Genomic DNA, 22,748 nt, shown 5'->3' with positions numbered 1-22,748 from the left:
AAATGAATTCAATCTCAAGCCTGGTGATATTTACAAAATAAGGGAAATTATTACCAGATGCAGCTATGAAACTCAACTGTGGGAAAGCAGATAATAGGGGGAAAAACAGATTAATTAGAACCCCAAAGAAAAGAGAAAATGGAAACCAGTTAAGAAAAATGTAAGTTAATTATTAAAAACAGTTGGTTTCCACCCTTTTGTATTTTGGTTGGTAAACACTTATTGAACATTTTGTGTGGAGAGCCCAATGCTACTAAAATAGCACCAGAAGACTGGCTGAGGTAGGAGGAAGAAAATAAGATGCATGGAAATTCAGACTGTTTGGGTTTGAATCTTGACTCTTAGTAGCTAGGTGACCTTTTGGTAAGTTATATAACCAACTTATCCAACTTTAACAAGTTAATTCATGTATTTTAAATATCACCCTTACAATTAGCCCATAAACTCTGCTATCAGCATGGTGAACATCTCTTGTTGCTGGCTCCAAACTCTCAAATGATGGTCTGAGTCTCAGTGACCTTTTAAGTTTGGTCCTGCAGTACAATCTACATTTTAATGGAAAAATGTTTCAGAGATTAGTTGAAAGATGGATGAGCCCTGTAATTCTAATTAATATCAGAATTAAGTTTAATTAATTTCATCTCCTGGGTACATGAAATTCTATACCATAACGTTTTTGGAGAATGTACAACTTTGGATTTTCTGATGAGGCCATTCTCTTGATTATCCATTTGGTGTGATTCTAAGGTTAACACAAAAGCTTAGATGAACCACAGAAAATAACATAAATATAACTCTGCTCAATTCAGGAGCACACATGACTTTGCAACAAATATATCAAAGTATGTGCTAAGATGATTGACCTGGCAAGTTACCTAATTGACCAGAGTTGTATCTGTGTTCTTCCTCTTTTTGAACTCAGTAATATATGACTTAAAATATTTTTAAAGTTTAGAAGAAAATTTGACTCTTTAAACATTGTTTAAACATAGGTTTATGTTTAAAATTTGTTCAAAATCTAATGTCATAATTTAGGTAATCTTCACTGAACTATTTCAAGCTAATTATATTGGAATTAGAATTATAGGGCTCACCCATCTTTTAACTAATCTCTGGAACTTTTTTCCATTAAAATGTAGATTATACTGCAAAAATGCCATAAGGTAAGAAAGTATATTTCAAACTCCATTTAGTGTAATAGCTGATTTGTCCTTTTCCAGAAAGAAGAAAAGAATCTTGTTACTGAACCAACACATTACTTCATACACAGAATTATGAGTTCATCTTCATACAACCAAGAAGATCTCATTTCATCTACTGGGTATATGAAATTAAAGCAGTACAAATATAGAAATCTGATAAAGTAGAGCTTATGAGTAGAATGGGGCCCCTGGCAAAACTGTAATTGAGCAAGTATTTAGCTTCAGACCTTCCCCCACTTCTTCCCTTCCCTGGCACCCTACTGTGAATAATTCCAAAGCCACTTCTTGCTATCTGCTCCTCCATTTTTAGATACCTGGCCTCTATGTCCTAGTTTGGAAACCAGTTTCTAGTATATCAGTGTCTTATATAAAGTATTTGCTAATGTATTAGGGTATTTTCTAACCTGAGAGAGAGATAATGGCCCAGAAATGAAATATGCAGTATGACTAAAAAAGTGTTCATGCTTAGCTCTCTTAAGAAAGCTATTGTCATTGCCTATAAGAAAAATCCAAAGGAATGAGAAAGAAATATAAGTTTTAGCATTCAGAGATAAATCGTAGAAAGCACTGGAGTTTGACATGGCTCTTTAAGAATGGATAGCATTTACACAAGTGAAAGACAATCCAAGTTTGGATGACACTAGAGGCAAAGAATGGACTGTAAAAGTGACAGGGGACAGAGAGGAACAAAGTGTACTATAGACTTGAAATCTCACAACTCTATCAAGAATAGTGAAAATATCTAAATTTGTGCTTGCATTTATAAAATTATACACAACTTGGAAGAGAGAACTTTTTTTTATCTGGGGAGAAGTACTCATGTTATACACAGAAAAATCTAGTGACTTTTCTCTTCACTTAGCATGCTGGAATTGTATTTTTTTGTTTGTTTGTTTGTTTTTGACATGGCCTTATTTTGGGACATCTGTTTTTGGCCCACCATTGTCTCTTTTCTCCTGCATAATAAGTTATTTTTAACATATATAGCTAGAAATGTTGGAACCTCTCTATTGGTTATTTTAGTGAAGTAAAAAACAGGCATAAATAATATGATTTTAGAGCAAGATAATACCAGGAAGCTCAAGGTTCTGATTTCCCCATGGAAACAAAACATAAGCAACTACAATCTGACTAACACAACTTTATAACAGCTCTGGACAACAGTCTGCAGCAACCAAATGAATACTCAATCAAGAAAAAGCTGGCTGCTCATGGTGGCTTATGCCTGTAATCCCACCACTTTGGGAGGCCGTGGCATGAAGATTGCTTGAGGCCAGGAGTTTGAAGCCAGGTTGGGCAACATAGCAAGACCCTAACTCTACTAAAATAAAATAAAATAATAAAAAATTAGCTGGCATGGTCATATGCACCTAGTCCTAGCTACTCAGGAGGCTGAGGTGATAGAATTGCTTGAGCTCATGAGTTCAAAGTTACAGTGAGCTATGATTTTGCCACTGCACTTTAGCCTAGGCAACAGAGCGAGACTGTGACACAGAGAGAGAGAAGACAAAAGAAAGAGAAAGAAAAGAGAGACAAAGGAAAAAGAGTATAAGAGAAAGAGAGAGAGGAGAGAGAAACAAAAGAAAGAAGGAAAGCAAAAAATGAAAGAAAGGTAAGGAAGGGAGGGAGAGAGGGGTGAAGAAAGAGAAGGAGGAATGGAGAGCGAAAGGGAAAAAACACATTCAAAATAGTTTAAAAAAATCTGTGAAGTTTAACTTGCTCTAGGATCCAACTTCCTCCCAGCATATTGTAACACAGTCAAGAGAAAGAAGCCCATTTTACAGTTTCCTCCTTTTGGTGGAAAGAGCAGAATAGATCTTGTTCTGACCTATCTACGGACTTTCTTAAGAAATTATTTTTGTTTCACCTGACTAGGAACTCAGATAGGCAATGGTGTCATAGTTTGGTTCTAAGCCTGAAAACCACAGAAAGTAGTGGATAGGTGCCATAATGCATGAAAACTACAGAGGGACTGCAGAACCATAAACACCTTGGGCAAGAAATTATGGGAAGAGAGAGATACAACAGAATCTCTAAGTTCCTAAGAAGGAGCAGGAAGTGACTCTTTGGGAAATTAAATCATTTACAAGCAGACCAGAAAAACTGAGTTTGGGGATGCACAAACATAGACTTGAAAACTACAATCTCAGAAAAGATCTGAAAAAAACCTAAATCTTTACTTTGGACTGTTTCCAAGGCTCAAAGTCTCGTTAATTAGTAAATATTTTCCACATCAATCAGCAAAAGCTAGAAGAGGTGGCTTCTTTATTATTTCAAGTACTCATATTTGAACAAAAGATTACTAAGCATACAAAAAATGGAGAAATTAAAATGGAAAGAATAAAATACCCAGAAAATGTTCCTGAAGAAGCATATCAGTTAGACCTACATGGCAAAGACTTCAAGACAACTATCCTAAATATGTTCAAGAATTGTAGGTAGACAAAGAACTAAGGAAATTAGTAAAAATATGTATGAACAAAATTAAAATATTAATAGGAAAATTATAAAAAAGAACCAGACAGTAATTCTGGTTTTGGTAGTGCATTAGGGTAACTACAGTTAACAACAATTTATTGTATATTCTAAAATAATTAAAAGAGAGGAATTGGACTATTCCTAACACATAACACAAAAAACAATAAATGTTTGAGTGATGGATACCCCAATTACCCTGACTTAATCATTGCACATTGTATACCTGTATCAAAACATCACATGTAACCCATAAACATGTGCAAGTATTATGTACTCATAAAAATTAAAAATTAATTCTGGAGCTGAAAAATATAATAACTGAATTTAAAAATTCATTGGAGAAGTTCAACAGCAAACTTGGACAGACAGAAGAAACAATCAGTGAACTTGAATGCAAGTCATTTGAAGTTGCCAAGTCTAAAGACCAAAAGGAAAAATGATTGAAAAAAAAGTAAGCAATGCCTAAGGATTTTTGAAACACCATCAAGCAGAATAATATACACATTATGTAAATTCCAGAAGAAGACATTGAGAAAGAAACAGAGAGATGATTTGAGGAAACAAGGGCTGAAACTTCCTAAATTTGAAGAAAGACATACATATACAAATAAAAGAAGCTTAACAAACAACAAGCAGAATAAACACAAAAATATCATATCAAGACACATAATAATCAAACTGTCAGAAGACAACCTTTGAAGTAGACAAAGGAAAGTGATTCATCATGTACAAATAACCCTCATAATACTATTAGTGATTTTCTCATTAGTAATCTTACAGGTCAAGAGGCAGTGAGATGGTATACTTAAAGGGATGAAGAAAAAAAACATACTGTCAAACAAGAATTCTACATCCAGCAAAAAATGTTCTTCAAAAATGAGGAGAAATTAAGACATTCCAAGACAAGGAAAAGTGGAGGGAGTTCATTAACACTAGACCTACCTGACAAGAAATGCTAAAGAAAGTTCTTCAAGTTAAAAAGATAAATGAAATGATGCTAGACAGTAACTCAGAGTCATATGAAACTATGTAATTTTTAACAAGTGTAAATACATGAACAAATATAAAAAATAGTATTATCATAATTTAGCTCATGTATCCACTTTTTATTTTCTAAAGAATTTAAAAGACAAATGCATAAAACAGATTATAAGTTTATGCTAATGGGTACAGAATATAAAAAGGTATAATTTTGGGACCTCAATAACATAAAGTGGGTAGGGGGCAAATGTGTTAAAAAGTAGAGTTTTTGTATGCAATTAAATTTACTTGGTATCAATTAAAAATTAGAATCATAATTTTAGGATGTTACACATAATCTTTGTAATAACCACAAAGAAAATATTCCTAAAATATACATAAAACAAAATGAGAACTGAATTAAAATGTGTCACTAAAAAGTTCAACTAAATACAAAGGAAGACAGTAATGGAAGAAATGAAGCATAAAACAACTGTAAGATGCAGAAAACAACAAAATGGCAAAAGAATGTTATTCTCTATTACTGATTACTTAAAGTATAAATGCGTCAAACACTTTAATCAAAAGAGATAGAATGACAAAATGGATTTTAAAAACAGAATCCAACTGTATGTTATTCATAAGATATTCACTTTAAGTCTAAGAATACATGTAAGTTGAAAGTGAAAGAACTGAAAAATATACCCCATGCAAATAGAAACCAAAAGAGAGGGAAGAAAAGGACATTGTATGATGATAACAGCATCAATTTACCAGGAAGAGATAATAATTAAAAACATATACAAATGGTCTCCAGCTTAGTGAAAATTTGACTTACAATTTTTTAACTTTATGACAGTGTGAAAGCAATACATATTCAGTACCATATTCAATATATTATATGATAGTTTTAATACTTTGTGTTAGATGATCTTGCCAAACTGTAGGCTAATGTATGTGTTCTGAGCACATTTAAGGTAGGTTAGGCTAAGTTATGATGTTTGGTAGCTTAGATGTGTTAAATGCATATTCAATGTATGATATTTTCCATTTAAAATGGGTTCATTGAGACATAACCCCATTGTAAGTTGAGGAGCGTCTGTATGTGCCAAACATCAGAGCTCTAAAATATACTAAACAAATACTAACAAAATTGAAGAGGAAATAAACAGCCCTACAATAATAGTAAAGGACTTCAATATGCCATTTTCAATCATGGAATGACAACTACACAAAATAAGGAAATAGAGGATGTTGATATGTTTGGGCTGTGCCCCCACCAAAATCTCATCTTGAATTGTTGTTCCCATAATCCCCACATGTTGTGAGAAGGACCAGGTGGAAGGTAATTGAATCATTGAGGTGATTACTCCTATGCTGCTTTTCTCATGATAGTGAGTGAGTTCTCATAAGATCTGATGGTTCTATAAGGGGCTTTTCCCCCTTTTGCTTGGCACTTCTCCTTCCTACCACCAGGGGAAGAAGGATATGTTTGCTTTCCCTCCACCATGATTGTAAGTTTCCTGAGGCCTCCCTAGGTATACAGAACTGTGAGTCAATTAAATCTCTTTCCTTTATAAATTACCCAGTCTCAGGCAGACCTTTATAGCAACATGAGAACAGACTAATACAGATGTGAATAAAACTATAGATTTATTCAACCTATCATATATATATAGTTAATTATATATGTGTGTGTGTGTATCTATATATGTATAAAACAATAGCAAAATACACAGTTTTCTCAAATGCACATAGCACACTGTCCAGGATAAATTATATCTTAGGCCACAAAATGAGTCTTAATAAATTTTAAAAGTTTGAATACATACAAAATATATTTTCAAATTGCAATGGGATAAAGCTAGAAATCAATAGCAGAAGGAAAAACCAAAACACTCTCAAATATGTGAAAATTAAACAATATACTATCAACTTATGGGTCAAAGAAGAAATAATAAGGGAACTTACCAAACTTACCGAAATTTAAGGAATACAACGAAAACAATGTTAAGAGGAAAATTTATAGTCATAAATAAATCAAATAAGAAAGATCTTATACCAACAACTTTATACCTTAAGCAACTAGAGAAAGAACAAACTGAAAGGTATTAAGTGGAAGAAAATAATAAAGATTAGACCAGGATAAAATAGACAATAAAAAAAGTAGAGAAAATCAAGAAAACCAAGAGTTGGTTCATTAAAATAAAAAAAAAAAATCAATGAAATTGACAAGTCTTCAGCTAGATTACCTAAGGAAAGAAAGAGAAGACTCAGTTAAAATCATAAATGAAAGAGGTAAAATAGCAACTGAGTTTATAGAAATAAAAAGGATTAACAGAGGATACTATGAATAATTGTATGCCAACAAATTGGATAATCTAGATGAAATGGATAAATTCCTAGAAATACACAGCTTGTCAAGACTGAATTATGTGAAATTACAGTGCACAAATTTAGAAATAGTAAAGAAATTGAATCAGTAACTGAAAAACCTCCTAAGAAAGCAAAGCTCATGACCAGGTAGATACTTTCATTGGTGGATGTCACAAATTTCAAAGAATTAACTCTAACCCCCCTCAGACTTTTCAAAAAAATTGAAAAGAGGAAACACTTCCAAAGTCATGATGCCAGCATTACATTATTGCCAAGACCAAAGACAGCAAGAAAACACTACAGAACAATATTACTGATGAATATTGATGCAAAAATCTTCAACACGATATTAGCTAACCAAATTCAACAGTATATTAAAAGGTTTATAGATCATGACCAAGTCGGTTTTATCCCAGGAATGCAAGCAAGTTTCAACACAAAAAAAAACAATCAATAGGCCAGGCACAGTGACTCACGCCTGTAATCCCAGCACTTTGAGAGGTTAAGATGGGAAGATTTCTCAAGCCCGACAATTTGAGACCAACCTGGGCAACATGGCGAAACCCCATCTCTCCAAAACAAATACAAAAAATAGCCAGACATGGTGGTGTGCACCTGTGGTCCCAGCTACTAAGGAGGCTGAAGCAGGTGGATTTATTGAGAACAGGAAGTTGAGGTAGGCTGCAGTGAGCTGTGATCACACCACTTCGCTCCAGCCTGGGTGACAGAATGAGACCCTGTCTCAAAAACAACAACAACAACAACAACAAAATCAATGTAATACATCACATTAACAGAATGAAAGAGAAACACATACGTACACACACACACCTGTCCATCTCAAACGATGCAGGAAAACTATTTGACAAAAGTTAAATCTTTTACATGGATAAAAGGACTCAGCACAGCAGGAAGAGAAGGAAATTACTTCAGCATTGTTAAGGTCATATATGAAACATCTACAGCTAACATTGTCCTCAGTGGTGAAGAAATGAAGTATTTCCTCTGAGATCAGGGACAAACAAAAAAACAATGACTACTTTTGCTACTTCTATTTAACACAGTACTGAAAATGCTAGTCAGAAAAATTAGGCAAGAAGAAGGGGAAAGGCATTCTAATTGGATAAGCAGAAAAATTATTGTTTATAGATGACATGGTCATAATGTAGAAACCCCTGAAGAACACATAAAAATTGTTATAATTAATGAATTAACTCAGCAAAGTTGCCAGATGTAAAATCAACACAGAAAAAATAGCTGCATTCTGTATAATTACAATGAACAATCTAAAAACAATTAAGGGGAAAACAATTTAAATTAAGGGGAAAACAAATTTAAAAACAATTTAAGGGGAAAATCCATTTATATTAATAACAAATAGAATAAAATACTTAGGAATACATTTAACCAAGGAATTGAAAGACTTGTACTTTGGCAACTACAAAATATTGCTATAAGAAATGAAAGAGAACGCAAATAAGTAGAAAGACACCTCGTGTTTATAGATTAGAAGACAATATTGTTAAAATGTTAATTCTACTCAAAGTAATTCATAGAATCAATGGAATCCTTATCAAAATACCAATAATTTTTTTTTGCAGAAATAGAAAATTTATCCTAAAGTCCATTGGTTTCTCAAGAGACCCTTAATAGGCAAAAAATCTTAATATAGAACAAAGATGCAGGTGTCTTATTTACTGATTTCAAATCTTACTACAAAGCTACCGTAATCAAACAGTGTGATACTGACATAAAGACAGACATAAAGCAAAGAAATGGAATAAAGAACCCAGAAATAAACCCTTCCATATACAGTCAAATGATTTTTACCAAGGGTACGAAGACAATTTAATGAGGGAAGGGATGGCCTTTTCCACAAGTGGTGATGGGAATAGATACTCACATGCAAAAAACAAACAAAAATGAAGGTGAACGCTTACTTTATGCCACATACAAAAATTAACTGAAAATGAGTCAGAGATCTAAACATAAGAGCTAAAAAAAACTTTTGTCAGAAGACATGGGAGAAAGGCTTCATGACATTGAATTTAACAGTGTTTGTTGTTGTTGTTGTTGTCGTTATGAAATCAAAGCACAGGAAAGAAAAGAAAAATCGGTATATTGTGCTTCATTATATTTAAAACTTTTGTGCTTCAAAGGACACCATCAATGAAGTGAAAAGTCAGCCCATGGAATGGGAGAAAATATTTGCATTATACATCTAGTAAATAATTAAGATTCAGAATATGTAAATAATTCCTATGACTCAACAATGATAAAATAACCCAATTAAAAATGTGCAAAGGACTTAAACAGACAGTTCTCTAAGAAAATATACAAATAGCTAAGAGGCACATAAAATGATTTTCAATCATTTCCCTAATCATTAGGGAAATGCAAATCACTATCACAAGATTCCACTTTCAACACATTAAGATAACTAAAGAAGGGAGGGAGGGACGGAAGGAGGGAGAGAAAAAAGAAGTAAAGGCAAGGAAAACAAGTACGGGTAAGGATGTCAAGAATTGAAACTCTTATGCATCAATGGTGGGAATTTCAATAGTGCAGACACTGTGGAAAACAGTATTGGGGGGGTTCTCAAAAATTAAATATAGACTTACCCTACGATCAAGCAATTCTACTTCTATGTACATACTCAAAATAATTAAAAGCAGGGACCGAAACAGATATTTCTAAACCATTATTCACCATAGACAAATGGTGGAAGCAATCCCAATGTATATCGATAGATGAATAAACAAGCAAAATGTGTTATAAATATTCAATGGAATGTTATTCAGCCTTAAAAAAGAAAGATATTATGGCACATACTACTGGATATATGAACTTTCAAAGATGTTTTGCTAATTGGGATAGGTCAGCACAAAAGGACATTTCATGATTCTCATATGAAGTCCCTAGCATAGTCAAAATCATAGAGACAGAAAGTAGAATAGTGGTTCCCAGGGGATGGGGAGAGAGGGAAATTGGGTTTTAATGCTTAATTGGTATAGAGTTTCAGTTGGGAAAGATGAAAAAAGTTCTGGAGCTGGATGGTTGTGATGGTTGCACAACACTGCAAATGTACTTAATGCTATAGAACTGTACACTTAAAATGGTTAAAATTGTAAATTTAATGTATGTATAACCACAATTTTAAAAGTAGGGGGAAAAGTCAATCAGAAATCATTTTTATTTGATTTGGAATCTCAGTGAATAGTACACTATTTCAGCTTTCTTTCCATATGAAGACTAACTGTTCTTTTGCTTAACCAGTAACTTCTTCATTTATCAAATTCACCCTAAATGATGTTCTTTTTCTTTTGTTTTAGTGAGAATGAAGATTGTTGCCCAGACCCAAGTGCTAAAATATTAGAAGGTTGGACTCTTTTTTCTTAAATTAGAGAGTGTTCAAAGATAAATGTCTACTATTTTGATGTGTGTGTGCGTTTTTTTTTTTGTTTGTTTGTTTGTTTTTAGTTATCAAACTTGAAGTTAATACAGGCTTTATTTTTTCTATGAGTTTATCTACTTTAGAAAATGATCCAGTATTACCTCATTCAGGTGTTAAAATGAGTTAAATACTTTGCCTTGCCTAAATTACCATTAAGATTTTATCACTGATTGTGGTATCAAGTATACGGAGTGAAATGAATTCACATTTACCATACTCCTGTGAAATATCTACAAAATAGAGTGTATTGTAACAGCAGTTTATATCTGAGCCAGAATCCATGCTACTAGGATTTAATTATTTCTTTGAAGGATTATGCCTCTTTTTAAAGCTAAATTTATTCCCTCATATTAAAATCTGGCTAGTATGTACTTCACTTTTTTTTCATTTTTCTATTTTTTTAATTCAATCCTTAATAGTACTGGCTCCTTAGAAAATTTGTAACGACTTTTAGGTTCTCTAATTATCAAGACCTTAGAGGGAGGATCAATATGGTTCTAACAATAATAGCATATATAAGAGGTAGAGTGTCATGTTTGCTATAAAGTCACATTGAAAGTCAAACCACAAGTTTATCATTACTATTTCAAACATGCAACCAATTCAACATATTCTCCCAATTTGAAAGTGAAAATCATTTTTATTAAGATAATCCATAAAATAGCATTAAGTATGCCAGAATTCAGTGACCATATCATAGATTTCACAAAAACCACTCCTATAATGTCTGAATTGTGGAATTATACTTTGCTAGATGCCAACAGAAACTGTTTCATACAACCATACTCATTTCATAGATGAGGAAACTCAAGCTGAGGGTAAGGCAGTGACCCATCCAACATCCCTTTGAGTCAAAAACAGAGTCCAAAACAGACCAACATAACAGACATGGGACACCAGAAGGGAGGAGGGGGGTGAGTGCTGAAAAATTACCTATTGGGTATAATATTCACTATTCAGGTGATAGGTCACTAAAATCCCAACCTCACCATTATGCAATATATCCATGTAATAATCCTGCACATGTATCCGGTGAATCTATATATAAACAAAAGTTCCATCTGCATCTCACGTCTCCTGCCTCTAAATTCAGTGTTTTGATATGCTTTATCCAACTTCATTTTGGTGATCTTGCTTAGTTCTTATATCCTTTAGTAATATCACAGATGTTCAACTGAATCATTTACTTACTCATTCATCCAAAGACTTGCTGAGTGTTTTCTTTGTATCCTGAGATTCCATGTCTGAACAAGACTGACAAAGGTTTTGCTCTTATGGAATTTACACTTTAACTCGGAGTAGGAAGTCCCATCCCAAGAGTAAAGACTTAAACAAGATAATTCCAGACATTAATAAGTAAAGTCATGTGTCACGTAATGATGTTTTGGTCAATGATGGACCAGTATAAAATAGTGGTCCCATATGATTATAATACTGTATTTCTACTCTACTTTGTCTATATTTAGATACAGAAATACTTACCATTGTGTTACAGTTGCCTCCAGTATACAGTGTCATAACATTCTGTACAGGTTTTAGCCTAGAAGACATACCACACCATATAGCTTAGGTGTGTAGTAGGCTATACCATTTAGGTTTGTGTAAGCACATCCTATGATGTTCACACAGTGATGCAATCACCTAATGAGGCATTTCTCAGAATGTAACGGTGTTAAGCAATGCATGACTGTAATTCCCATCTCATTTAGAACCAAATCTCAAGTCATCACAATGGCTTACAAACTCCTACATCATCTGGGCATCACCCTAACATCCTATTCCCCCTCTAAGGTACTCCTCTTTTTCTTTCTGGCTCAATTCATTCCAATCACACTAACCTCCTTGCTGTTCCTCAAACACTTTATACATTAATGGCCCTTGGATTTGCTGATTCTCCTGTACTCTTTCCCCTATATCTGCATTGCTCATTCCTTACTTTCAGATCTTGGCCCAAATGTCACTTTCTCAGGTCTTCTCTGGCCACACTCTGAAACTGCAACTTAATTCTGATCAGGGCACTACCTATCCCAGTTCCTTGCTTTACTGGATAGCACTTTCTGTCATACTGTGTATTTTAATTGTTTTTTTGACTGTCTCTCTAGAATGTAAGCTTCATAAAGGTGGAGATTTATGTCTGTTAACAGCTGTATCACCAAGAGCCTAAAACACTACTTTGTTTATAGTAGATACAGGGATTTAATGAGATAGGAGAGACTATTGGACCAACCAAAGGTGAAGGAGGAGTACAAGAATTCTTTTTTTTTTTTTTTTTTTATTATACTTTAAGTTCTAGGGTACATGTGCATAACGTGCAGGTTTGTTACATATGTATACTTATGCCATGTTGGTGTGCTGCACCCATCAACTCGTCAGCACCCATCAATTCATCATTTATATCATGTATAACTCCCCAATGCAATCCCTCCATCCTCCCCCCTCCCCCCTTCGGTTACGTTAAGATTGAGGTATACTTTAGACATTCAAGTTGAGATGTCACATAAGCAATTGGATATTTAAGTCTGAAATTAAGTGGAAAGATCAAGCCCAGATATATTCATTCCTAATTCATATATACAATAAAATCTCATGTAACTTAAATCCAAAAATTGGGGCCCCATAAATATCAGGAAATTTTTTATGCCTCTTCATCAAAACAACTTCCTAGTTTTTCTGGGGAGTTGGAAGCCCATATACCCTAGAAACTTAAAAACTTGTGTTTGGAATCATTGCCCTTGTAGTAAACCCAAATGTTCTCATTCATTTAAAATAAAATCTGTTCAATTATGTGCAATATATATTTAGGTGCTTTTTAGGAAGATTATCAACCAACAATGAAATCTAACCAATTTTGTCAGATATTTTAATCACTTCTCATATTTGAGCTGATTGAGATTTTACTGTTACTTTTTTTTACAACCCATACTGGCCCAAAAGGTACTTCAGATAGTTATTGCTTGTGTTGGCTCTTGATGAGTGTAGCTATATAAAATACATAGTTTTTTTCTTATATGATATCTATAGCCAAGGAAGACAGTCTCATTCCCGTACTATGTATGAGAAAACAGAGTCAGAGAAGTTAGATGTTCAGTGTTCACACAGCTTTAAGCAATGAAGCTAAGATTTAAATACAGAGTTTCTGCCTTCTTAGCAGGTTAGCTGCTTCCCTTGCAGTGGGTTCTTGAGAAGCTTCTCTCACAGTGTCATTTCTACCTCCTTGCCTGCATTTATTTCACTAATATGTTGACCTCCCCTGGAACTCAGACAACTTTTGGTTCTGTAGACTCCACCAAATTTCCTCTGAGCATTACCTCGAAGCTCTCCTGATTCTCCCAGAAGTTACTATGTAATAATACCCGTACTCTCCTCTTTATTCTGATAAGCTGCTTTTAAGTAGGCATGTAAAGAAAGTGGTAGAGCTGGAAGGGCTTTGAAGAATCATCTATAGAGTATTCCCTCATTTTACAGGTAAACAAACAGTCTTACAGGGATTGAATGGTTGCGCATAGATGTATAGCTACTAAATTACAGAGCTTGCCTCTCCCACTATGTTACATTTCATCTTTCATAATTTCTAAATTTCTAACTGAAGGGCTAAGACATGCCTCAACATTCTAGGGCTCTCACTTATTTCAGTGTTGTTTCCAATTGCTTATACATTTAAAATAACAACTTCTTCGACCTGCTTAAATTGTATGATTCTTTGGTGAAAAATAAGTAATATGATCAGATTTGTGTCAACAAATATGCATGCCTCAGAAAGAGACTATTTTACTTTTTTTAAATCTCTACAGAAAGTTCTCAGGAACAAAAGCCAGAGCATGCAAACAGTGTTAAGGTAAGTATTTTTAATTAGCCTTAATTGGTATATATTAGGATCTAGTTAAGAACAACTCAGTTTTCATAGTTCATTTAGGGACTATGTGGTATGATTTGAAGGATATCAGAAAGCATTCTCCTATTCACAATTTGTTATACCCTCTTCCCTCTTCCTAGTTGAGGCCTGTCCCTGGTATACTAAAATACGTTGACAAAATCCTTTGGGTTAAGTCATCATTTCTTGTTTAGGTGCACAAAGTAATATACTGGTTCTCCCTAGCATCTAAGTACAATTCTGTTTATTAGCTCTGTTCTACAGTCTCTAGCAAAATACTAGAGGGAGTGAATTACTTGGCCCTACCTAGGATGAGTAGACTCAAGTGAGAAACTTGGGGAGGTGGGGAGAAAACAGAGGCTTCAAACATGGGAGGGGGATGGCTTGCAGGAAGTGAGTGCTAATTCTATTTTTCTGTATTCCTAAACATTACTTCTTTACCGGCAACTTTTCACAAAGCCCACCTACTCCCCAGTGTGAGTGAAGAAAATTTCCTCTTTATAAATCTTTCTTATAAAGTTTCCAATGAGAGATGAAGCTACACATCTTCATCTGTGTTTTTTAATCAGATTGTTTCTTTCTTGGTTCAGTTTAATCACCCTTCAAGTGGGTCCTTCTACCCCCACATACAACATAAGCTATCAATTATGGAGTTACTTCTCATATCACAATATAGTACAATTTTCAGAACCAACTTTTAAAATCTTATAATTTACACTTAAGATATAATTTTTTAAATGTTCAAAGATACTGGATTTGTCACCCACTGAAGCTAATCCTCATTTGTGAATATAAGTATTTATTTAACTACTTCAGGCTCCATTTTGGCCACACTTTACATATAATTTGCATATATGTAAATTTACAGTATAATTTACAATAAAATTATATGGCAACAGAAGGGAAATGCTGAAGCTCTAATCTAAGAACCTGTTGACACTCACTGTGTCAAGTGGAATTTCTGGCTAATCTGGACTCCTTCTGCTTTTGTTCCTTCCCTCTTTGCTACCTTTTCCATGGTAAAATTATGTTTAAAGTTGTTATCTAATCCAGTTCTGGGTAAGGTGGAGTAGGCAGGCTCCATCTTACCTCTCTCAGGGATTACAACTAAACACTGTGGGTAACTACTGAGGATTCTGAAAAATAAATAACAAGAGTTAGGCAGGGGAATCAAAACTCAAAGAATGGCCAATGCCATTGTGAGTTTCCTGGGTTTTGTTATTTTATTTGCATATCCTCTGGCTAAGACTCAGGGAAACTCAAATCCTGGAATTGCATAGATCAACTGGATAGAATGTAGCTCCTAGAGAAACCATTGTTTTCTTACCGGTTAGGAGATTCCTGTGACATGGAGAATCTGGGGAGAATCCCCACTTTTTCTCCCTCCTTGGCCCTGCCTCAAGGCAAGGTCCCCTCATGAAACTGCATGGCAGTAGCAGCAGAGGCCGCTGAGGTACCACTTAAAACTCTGAAAGAAAATTCTTCTCTGACCAATAGGGAAAGGGTCCTCAGTAGACTAAGGAGTATTGATTGAGCCTGTTGTGCTTTTCTCTGCTTTCTCTTGTCACTTTACTCTTAGTGGTAGATGCAGACATAAACTAGAAACGGCACACACGCAGAGGCTAAAGCCACAGCATTTTAGCCATAGAACTAGAAAAGGGGGCTAATGAGAGTCAGGCATTGAGGAAAATCACAGAAAGGGGAACCTCAAAAATCTGTTTATAATGCCCCCTCTTAATTGTATGTATTTGGAAATTACCTGAAGTTACAAAGGCAAAAGTCTTCGAGAACTTGAACTGCATTCTTAACAGTAGTACATACATAAGGATACTCAAAGCTACAAAAATTTTGAAAACAGAAATTAAATTGAAACCACAGCCATGAGAGGCAGGGTAAGATGTGTGATCTGAACATAATGAGTCAATTACCTACCAAAATAAAAAAACACGCACACACACACACATCCTCTACAGGATTGTGAAAGGACCAAAAATCTGACTACTTACATATAATGTGCAGGATACATTCCAAAATGATTCAACATACAAAGAACAAAGACAATATCTACAGCTTTCAAGGAAAAGGTCAAAAGATGCCAACTCCGACATAGCCAAGGTTTTGAAATTTTTAGATAAAAACTTTAAAGTCATGATTTTAACAATGCTCCATTAAGTAAGGGTAAGCACTCTTGTATCTAACAAAGAGATACATGTTTTCAGCATAACTTAAGTACTGTCATCCCTTCATAGCTGTAGGGGATTGATTCCAGGAATTCCAAAATATATCAAAATTCAGGGGTACTCAACGTCTTTATATAAAATGGTATATTTGCATATAACCTACACACATCCTCCCATATATTCTAAATTATTTCTAGATTACTTATCATACCTGACACAATGTAAATATTATGTAAATAGTTCTTATGCTGTATTATTTAGGGAATAGTGACAAGAACAATAAGTCTATACATACTCAGTATACATACAGCTGTCCATTATTTTTCATTTATTTTTTATCTTTAGTTGGTTAAACTTATGGATACACAACTGAGAATCAGTACTTTACATTGTCTTTGCCCCATTTTATTCCTCAGTTATCTTGTTTCCAATAGCTTAATACGTGAGCACCCTTAAGTCTTCTTAGAGGAGCTATGGTGAAACTCTTGTAATAGTATCTGTTGCTTTTTACCTGATATAGACACTGCACATTCCTCTTATGTTACATGTATTTAAGCTTTGTTTTATTGATTTTTAACAGATGACATTTTAGAACAACTACAGAATTCTGGTACCCTTCAAATCTACCATTTCACAATAGTTTCAGAATAGCTGAAGCCCCACCACCTGTCCCAGGCTACTTTATGCCTCTCTTGGACAATTGCTGCTCTTGCATTCAAAATTGATAAAGGTCTACAGAGTAAAACTAGTACTGGAGACACAATCCCAGCACAACCAGGTCCACAGAGTCACCTTATTGCTCCAGACTCTGCAGTGGCTAAGATTTCAATAAAAGAAAATTTGGGGTTACAAAGTGAACATCCTTTTTCGTCCCCTTACTATTACATCTTTTTTCAGAAAAGAATTTTTAACTTTTTTCAATTCAGTCAAAGGATAGAGGGGGCAGATAGAGCTGAGATTTTTCATGAGCTAATATGGCTGAACCATTGACCCTCATTTAGTGCTAGCCAAAGCCTGCATTTATAACAAGTGTCAATCTTAGGCATCTTACTTTCCAAAAATTATGAGCCTCAGCCTTATTGAACAATTCTTTGAGATTGCAGAGCGCAGATATATTTTATGTAAGATACTGTAATGGTATTTATAGGTATATCTAGTGGATTTGAGGATTTATGGGTATATCTAGTGTTTAGTGTCCAGTGAAAGACTCAGTTTGTATTTCAATTTACCTTGGCAGTTTATCACCATCTTTGAAAGATCCAAGGATGTTCTTGGCAGTGCAAATCCCTCAAAGGAAGTCACTTCAGGTACAACATGTACTATTTTAACTGGTGTAATTAAACTCTCAATTGCATCATTTTGAGTTTAGAATTTTTTATTACTGTCCTGGAAATGAGTGACTCTCCCCTTGCATATTATCCAAATGGGATTGAAATAATATTCTTACTCTTTGTATAAGTACCAATTTTCAGTTAATTATGTAGTTCTCTATCTTTACACCAAAGGGAAAATAGATAATATAACTAAAATATATCAGGCCCTAGCTATTCCCATTTTATTTAAAGAAAAAAGTGAGAATCATTAAAGAGAAAAATGACAATACATTATCCAAGGTTATCCCACAGCTAACAAGCAGCAGAGCTACGTTTCAAATCCCAATCTCATGTGACATCATCACTGTCTACACACTCAAATGGTTATAAGAGCAAGGTAGGTACCATAAACAACAGCAGCGGGTTGAGAAGGGGTGTGTGACTCATGGGAGATGGCATGCTGCCTTTGAAGGAGGCAGCTGCTACTCAGCTGCAGTCACTGGCATGCTAGATTGTTCCTAGTTCTTCCATTTTTTCAAAAGAAGCTGGGAATTAAAGTTTTATATTAAAATTTATAACTTTTGAGTGTCATGTACTACAATCAAGAAAATACAGGATTTTAGTAGCCCTATCACAACTTATGAAGTATCAGAAAAGCACATAAATGATTATTTCTTTACATATAAAATTATTTCTTTATGTATAAAATAATAATTTTGTTAAACTGAGATGATTATATTCTTTAAAACCTCATGCTGAATAAATGGTGCAAAAAAAATCCAAATAGGAGCTCTTTCATTACCTATACAATCCTATTTTCCATGACACAAATAATCACTTAGGGTCAGTCAATGGAAAATTTACTCAAAGTAGGTGAGAATTTACAGTATTTTTAATGTGCTTCTACTTTCTCTTGAGCATTCTGAAATAGGTGTCCACACTGTATAGAGTTGACAGTTACTTTCGCATTTAACTCATTAGATATTTTCAGAGAGTGTTCTGTTGAGAAAAGAGAAATGGACTTCGCATACTTGACTAAAGAAGCCTTATAGTACAGTAGGCATAATGATGTCATAAGAGTCAGAAAATCTGGACCCTATTACCAGCTGGGCCACCTTTTACTCATATGACCTTAGGTGAGGTATTTGACCTCAGTGTCCAAAAATAAAGATATTCTTCTTGTTTACTTTGTCCACAGAAACTCCCAAGTCTGATGTCTCCAAACAAGGATCTAAAATGCTGACAAAAATGTCTTCAGCTTTGTCAAAGGTGTTTTCTCTATGTAATACCAGTAGCTCCACATCTTCCTCACCAGCTCACGAGGATGAACACTGAAGCTTTTGTACCTGATATAAGTATGCTTACTTCTCTTAGAAAATAAAATGGTTTTTAAAGCATAGTATAGTGTCTTATAAGATGATTCCTATACTACTGAAAATAAAAGCAAAAGGAAGTATAAAAGGGACCAGGTAAAAGAAGGGTTTAACAAATGCTTTGGATAAGCATTTTGATGTAAGAAATGTTAATAATTAGTATTACCTGTGTGCCATGAGAGTTAAATGAGTAAACATATAATTATTAAACTAGACAACTCACAGTACCCACCAGGAAATGCACATTGATTTCTCCTGTTAAATTTTATAGGATGTTGTTACTGGGATAGTTATTAAATTGAGATGAAAACCAAGCTGAACATGAAACACTATGTAAGGGACAAGTTCATTGTTAAAGGCATATTTAGATACTCAAATAAAAGGATTTATACCAGATAAATTTTTCCTACCTGTAAGTAAAGTTAGTTTAGTTTATGTCTCCCAGGCAAAATGATCCAACTGTAGATAAAGCATCATTTGAAAGTAAGTGATAACTATAAATTCCATATATGCATAAAATGGCCCCTGTGATTAAAAAAATCCTTACAAGTAAGGTACTTCTTATGGATAAAATATCAATCAAGAAATCATTGGTCAATAAAGTTATTAAATAATTTTCAGAAAGATTATACTCAAATATAGAGATCAAGATCCATTTGTAAAAGCAAAAAGTAATGGGAAAAATTTAATAAGGTGGCTAGCTAGTGGAGTGATAAAAGAAATTTTTCAAAATTAGCTGAACTTTGCAACTTTGTGATATAGTTTCAACGTCAGCATGCTTGCCTCTGGAATCCAAGGAGGTTTTATAAAGAGATTCAACAGATGGACCAAGCAGCCAGGAAAGAATGTCAAATATCATCACCCCAAAATGGTGACTCATGAATTTTTAGAGAATGCGTATTCTATTTTATCTAAAATTTTCTTGACAATTGCCAGTAATAAAGCAGAAATTTCTGAAAAAGTTTTGTTTTAAAACACCAAACTTCCTTTAATGAAGTTGATTGGTGCAGTAATGACAGGAAAGAAAAAAGTGATTACTTAGTTAAATGTTTACATATAAATAATAAAATTATTTAACTGGAGGTTTAGTCTATTTATAATAATCTCTTAAAAACAGATTAATCCCAAAGATCATACAAAATTGCCTAACTTGTAGATGCAGACCTTTTAAAAAATGATGGTTGGTGAGAAATAGCTGGGAATTCATTTCTGAATTATTTTCAAAAGAGCTCACTCTACATCAGTTTGCGTTAGTTGACAGTGTTGTTGAAAGCATTCTTACAGATGTCATCCAAACCAATGATGTTTCCCAAACTTAGATATTATGTGTAAGTTGTCTTTCAACATAACATAAGATTTCACTGTAAAAATTTAAAGTACTCTGATTCACATACTTATCAACTGAATAATATATAAATATAAGATACTCTGATTTAAGAGAGTTTTTAATGGTGAAGGAAATTTCCCGTTTTCTCTGACTCAATTAGAGGAAGGAACATCAAGTTCAGAATTAGTCCTTGAAGTTGACAAAATTTTAGTAAGAAATGGTTAATGTTATTGAGAAATTTAAGCCCTAGGAAAAACTATCCAGAAATACTTTTGTGTTAGACATGTATGAGAAACATTGTCTTTGTTTTCAACTGAACTAGTAGGGTAAATGTGCTAAAAGTATCAAACACTGAATTGAAAAATATATATATTATTACCTGATAAAACCTGTAGTAGCTGAAATTTCTAAAAGTAACATTAGTCTTCTAGCTAATGACTAATGCTAAAGCAGAAGAAAGCTTTCAAGATTCATAAAATTGAAATTATTTCTTAGGTTGTTGATTCTTTATATGTTTTACTAAAACGAACTGGAAAACATTTTGTGTGAAAGGCTAGAAAGTAGACATTTTAGGTCTGTAGATTCTCTGTCAAATCTACTCCATTATGCTATTGTAGCATAAAACCAACCATATACAACACATAAACAAATAGATGTGGATGTGATTCAATAAAACTTACTTTATAAACACTGAAATTTGAATCTCATTTAATGTTATATGTCATAACATAGTGTTTTTATTTTGATTTTTTCAATAATTTAAAAATATAAAAATTATTCTTAGGTTGATTAAAGACAAGTGACAGGAAAGATTTAGCCCGTGCTGATTTCTGTACTATAATAATTTGGAACCCATGAATAAGCTTAATATTATATGAAGGGTACAGATTATGGCCTTAAAATAATACTAGTGAAGGTTCAAATTCTATTGCAGGAATTCAGGGACCCTGAATGGAGGGACTGGCTGGAGCCATGGCAGATGAACATAAATTGTGAAGATTTCATTTTAATATGGACATTTATCAGTTCCCAAATAATACTTTTATAATTTCTTACACTTGTCTTTACTTTAATCTCTTAATCCTGTTATCTTCGTAAGCTGAGGATGTACATCACCTCAGGACCACTGTGATAATTGTGTTAACTGTATAAATTGATTGTAAAATATGTGTTTGAACAATATGAAATCAGTGCACCTTGAAAAAGAACAGAATAACAGCGATTTTTAGGGAACAAGGGAAGACAACCATAAGGTCTGACTGCCTGTGGGGTTGGGCAAAAAGAACCATATTTTTCTGCTTGCAGAGAGCTATAAACAGACGTGCAAGTAGGAGAGATATCTTTAAATTCTTTTTCTAGCAAGGAATATTAATATTAATACCCTGGGAAAGGAATACATTCTTGGGTGGAGGTCTATAAACGGTTGCTCTGGGATTGTCTGTCTGATGTGGTTGAGATAAGGATTGAGATATGCCCTGGTCTCCTGCAGTACCCTCAGGCTTACTAGGGTGGGGAAAAACTCTGCCCTGGTAAATTTGTGGTCAGACTGCTTCTCTGCTCTCAAATCCTGTTTTCTGCAGTTTAAGATGTTTATCAAGACAATACATGCACCGCTGAACATAGACCCTTATCAGTAGTTCTCCTTTTTGCCCTTGAAGCATGTGATCTACTCCCTGTTCTTACACCCCCTAAACCCTTAATAAAAAACTTGCTGGTTTCAGGCTCAGGCGGGCATCACTGGCCTACCAATATATGATGTCACCCCCGGTGGCCCAGCTATAACATTCCTTTCTTTGTAGTCTTTATTTCTCAGCTGGCCGGCATTTATGGAAAATAGAAAGAACCTACCTTGAAATATTGGGAGCAGGTTCCCCCAATAAAATTCCATTACAAAAATTAGTTTGTGTAGTTCAAATGTTGATTTCTTTAGTGATTTACTTATTGAATATATTGTTGAAAAGGCATATGAGCATTCTGCTAAAATATACTTTGAGTTAGAAAAAGAAGAGTTAGGGCTGGGCATGGTGACTCATGCCTGTAATCCCAGGACTTTGGGAAGCCAAGGAGGGCAGATCACTTGAGGTCAGTAGATCAAGACCAGCCTGGCCAACATGGTAAAACTCCATCTCTACTAACAATACAAAAAAAATCAGCTGCACATGTTGGTGGGTGCCTGTAATCCCAGCTGCTCAGGAGGATGAGGCAGGAGAATCA

General features: G+C 34.2%; 1 protein-coding gene across 1 annotated transcript in view; it reads left to right on the top strand.

Moving 5' to 3' along the window:
• The window catches only part of FSIP2 (fibrous sheath interacting protein 2), a 93,038-nt gene extending 73,869 nt beyond the window's left edge, over positions 1-19,169 (top strand). Inside the window, 5 exon segments of the mRNA XM_030916672.1 lie at positions 1,221-1,321; positions 10,349-10,395; positions 14,262-14,305; positions 17,759-17,828; positions 19,033-19,169. Coding sequence (XP_030772532.1) covers positions 1,221-1,321; positions 10,349-10,395; positions 14,262-14,305; positions 17,759-17,828; positions 19,033-19,169 — 399 coding nt within the window.
• The last annotated feature ends 3,579 nt before the right edge of the window (positions 19,170-22,748 follow it).

Source organism: Rhinopithecus roxellana, chromosome 14 (assembly GCF_007565055.1).
Source record: "Rhinopithecus roxellana isolate Shanxi Qingling chromosome 14, ASM756505v1, whole genome shotgun sequence".
In the NCBI taxonomy this organism is placed as follows: Eukaryota; Metazoa; Chordata; class Mammalia; order Primates; family Cercopithecidae; genus Rhinopithecus; species Rhinopithecus roxellana.
This window is presented reverse-complemented; position numbering and strand designations above follow the sequence as displayed.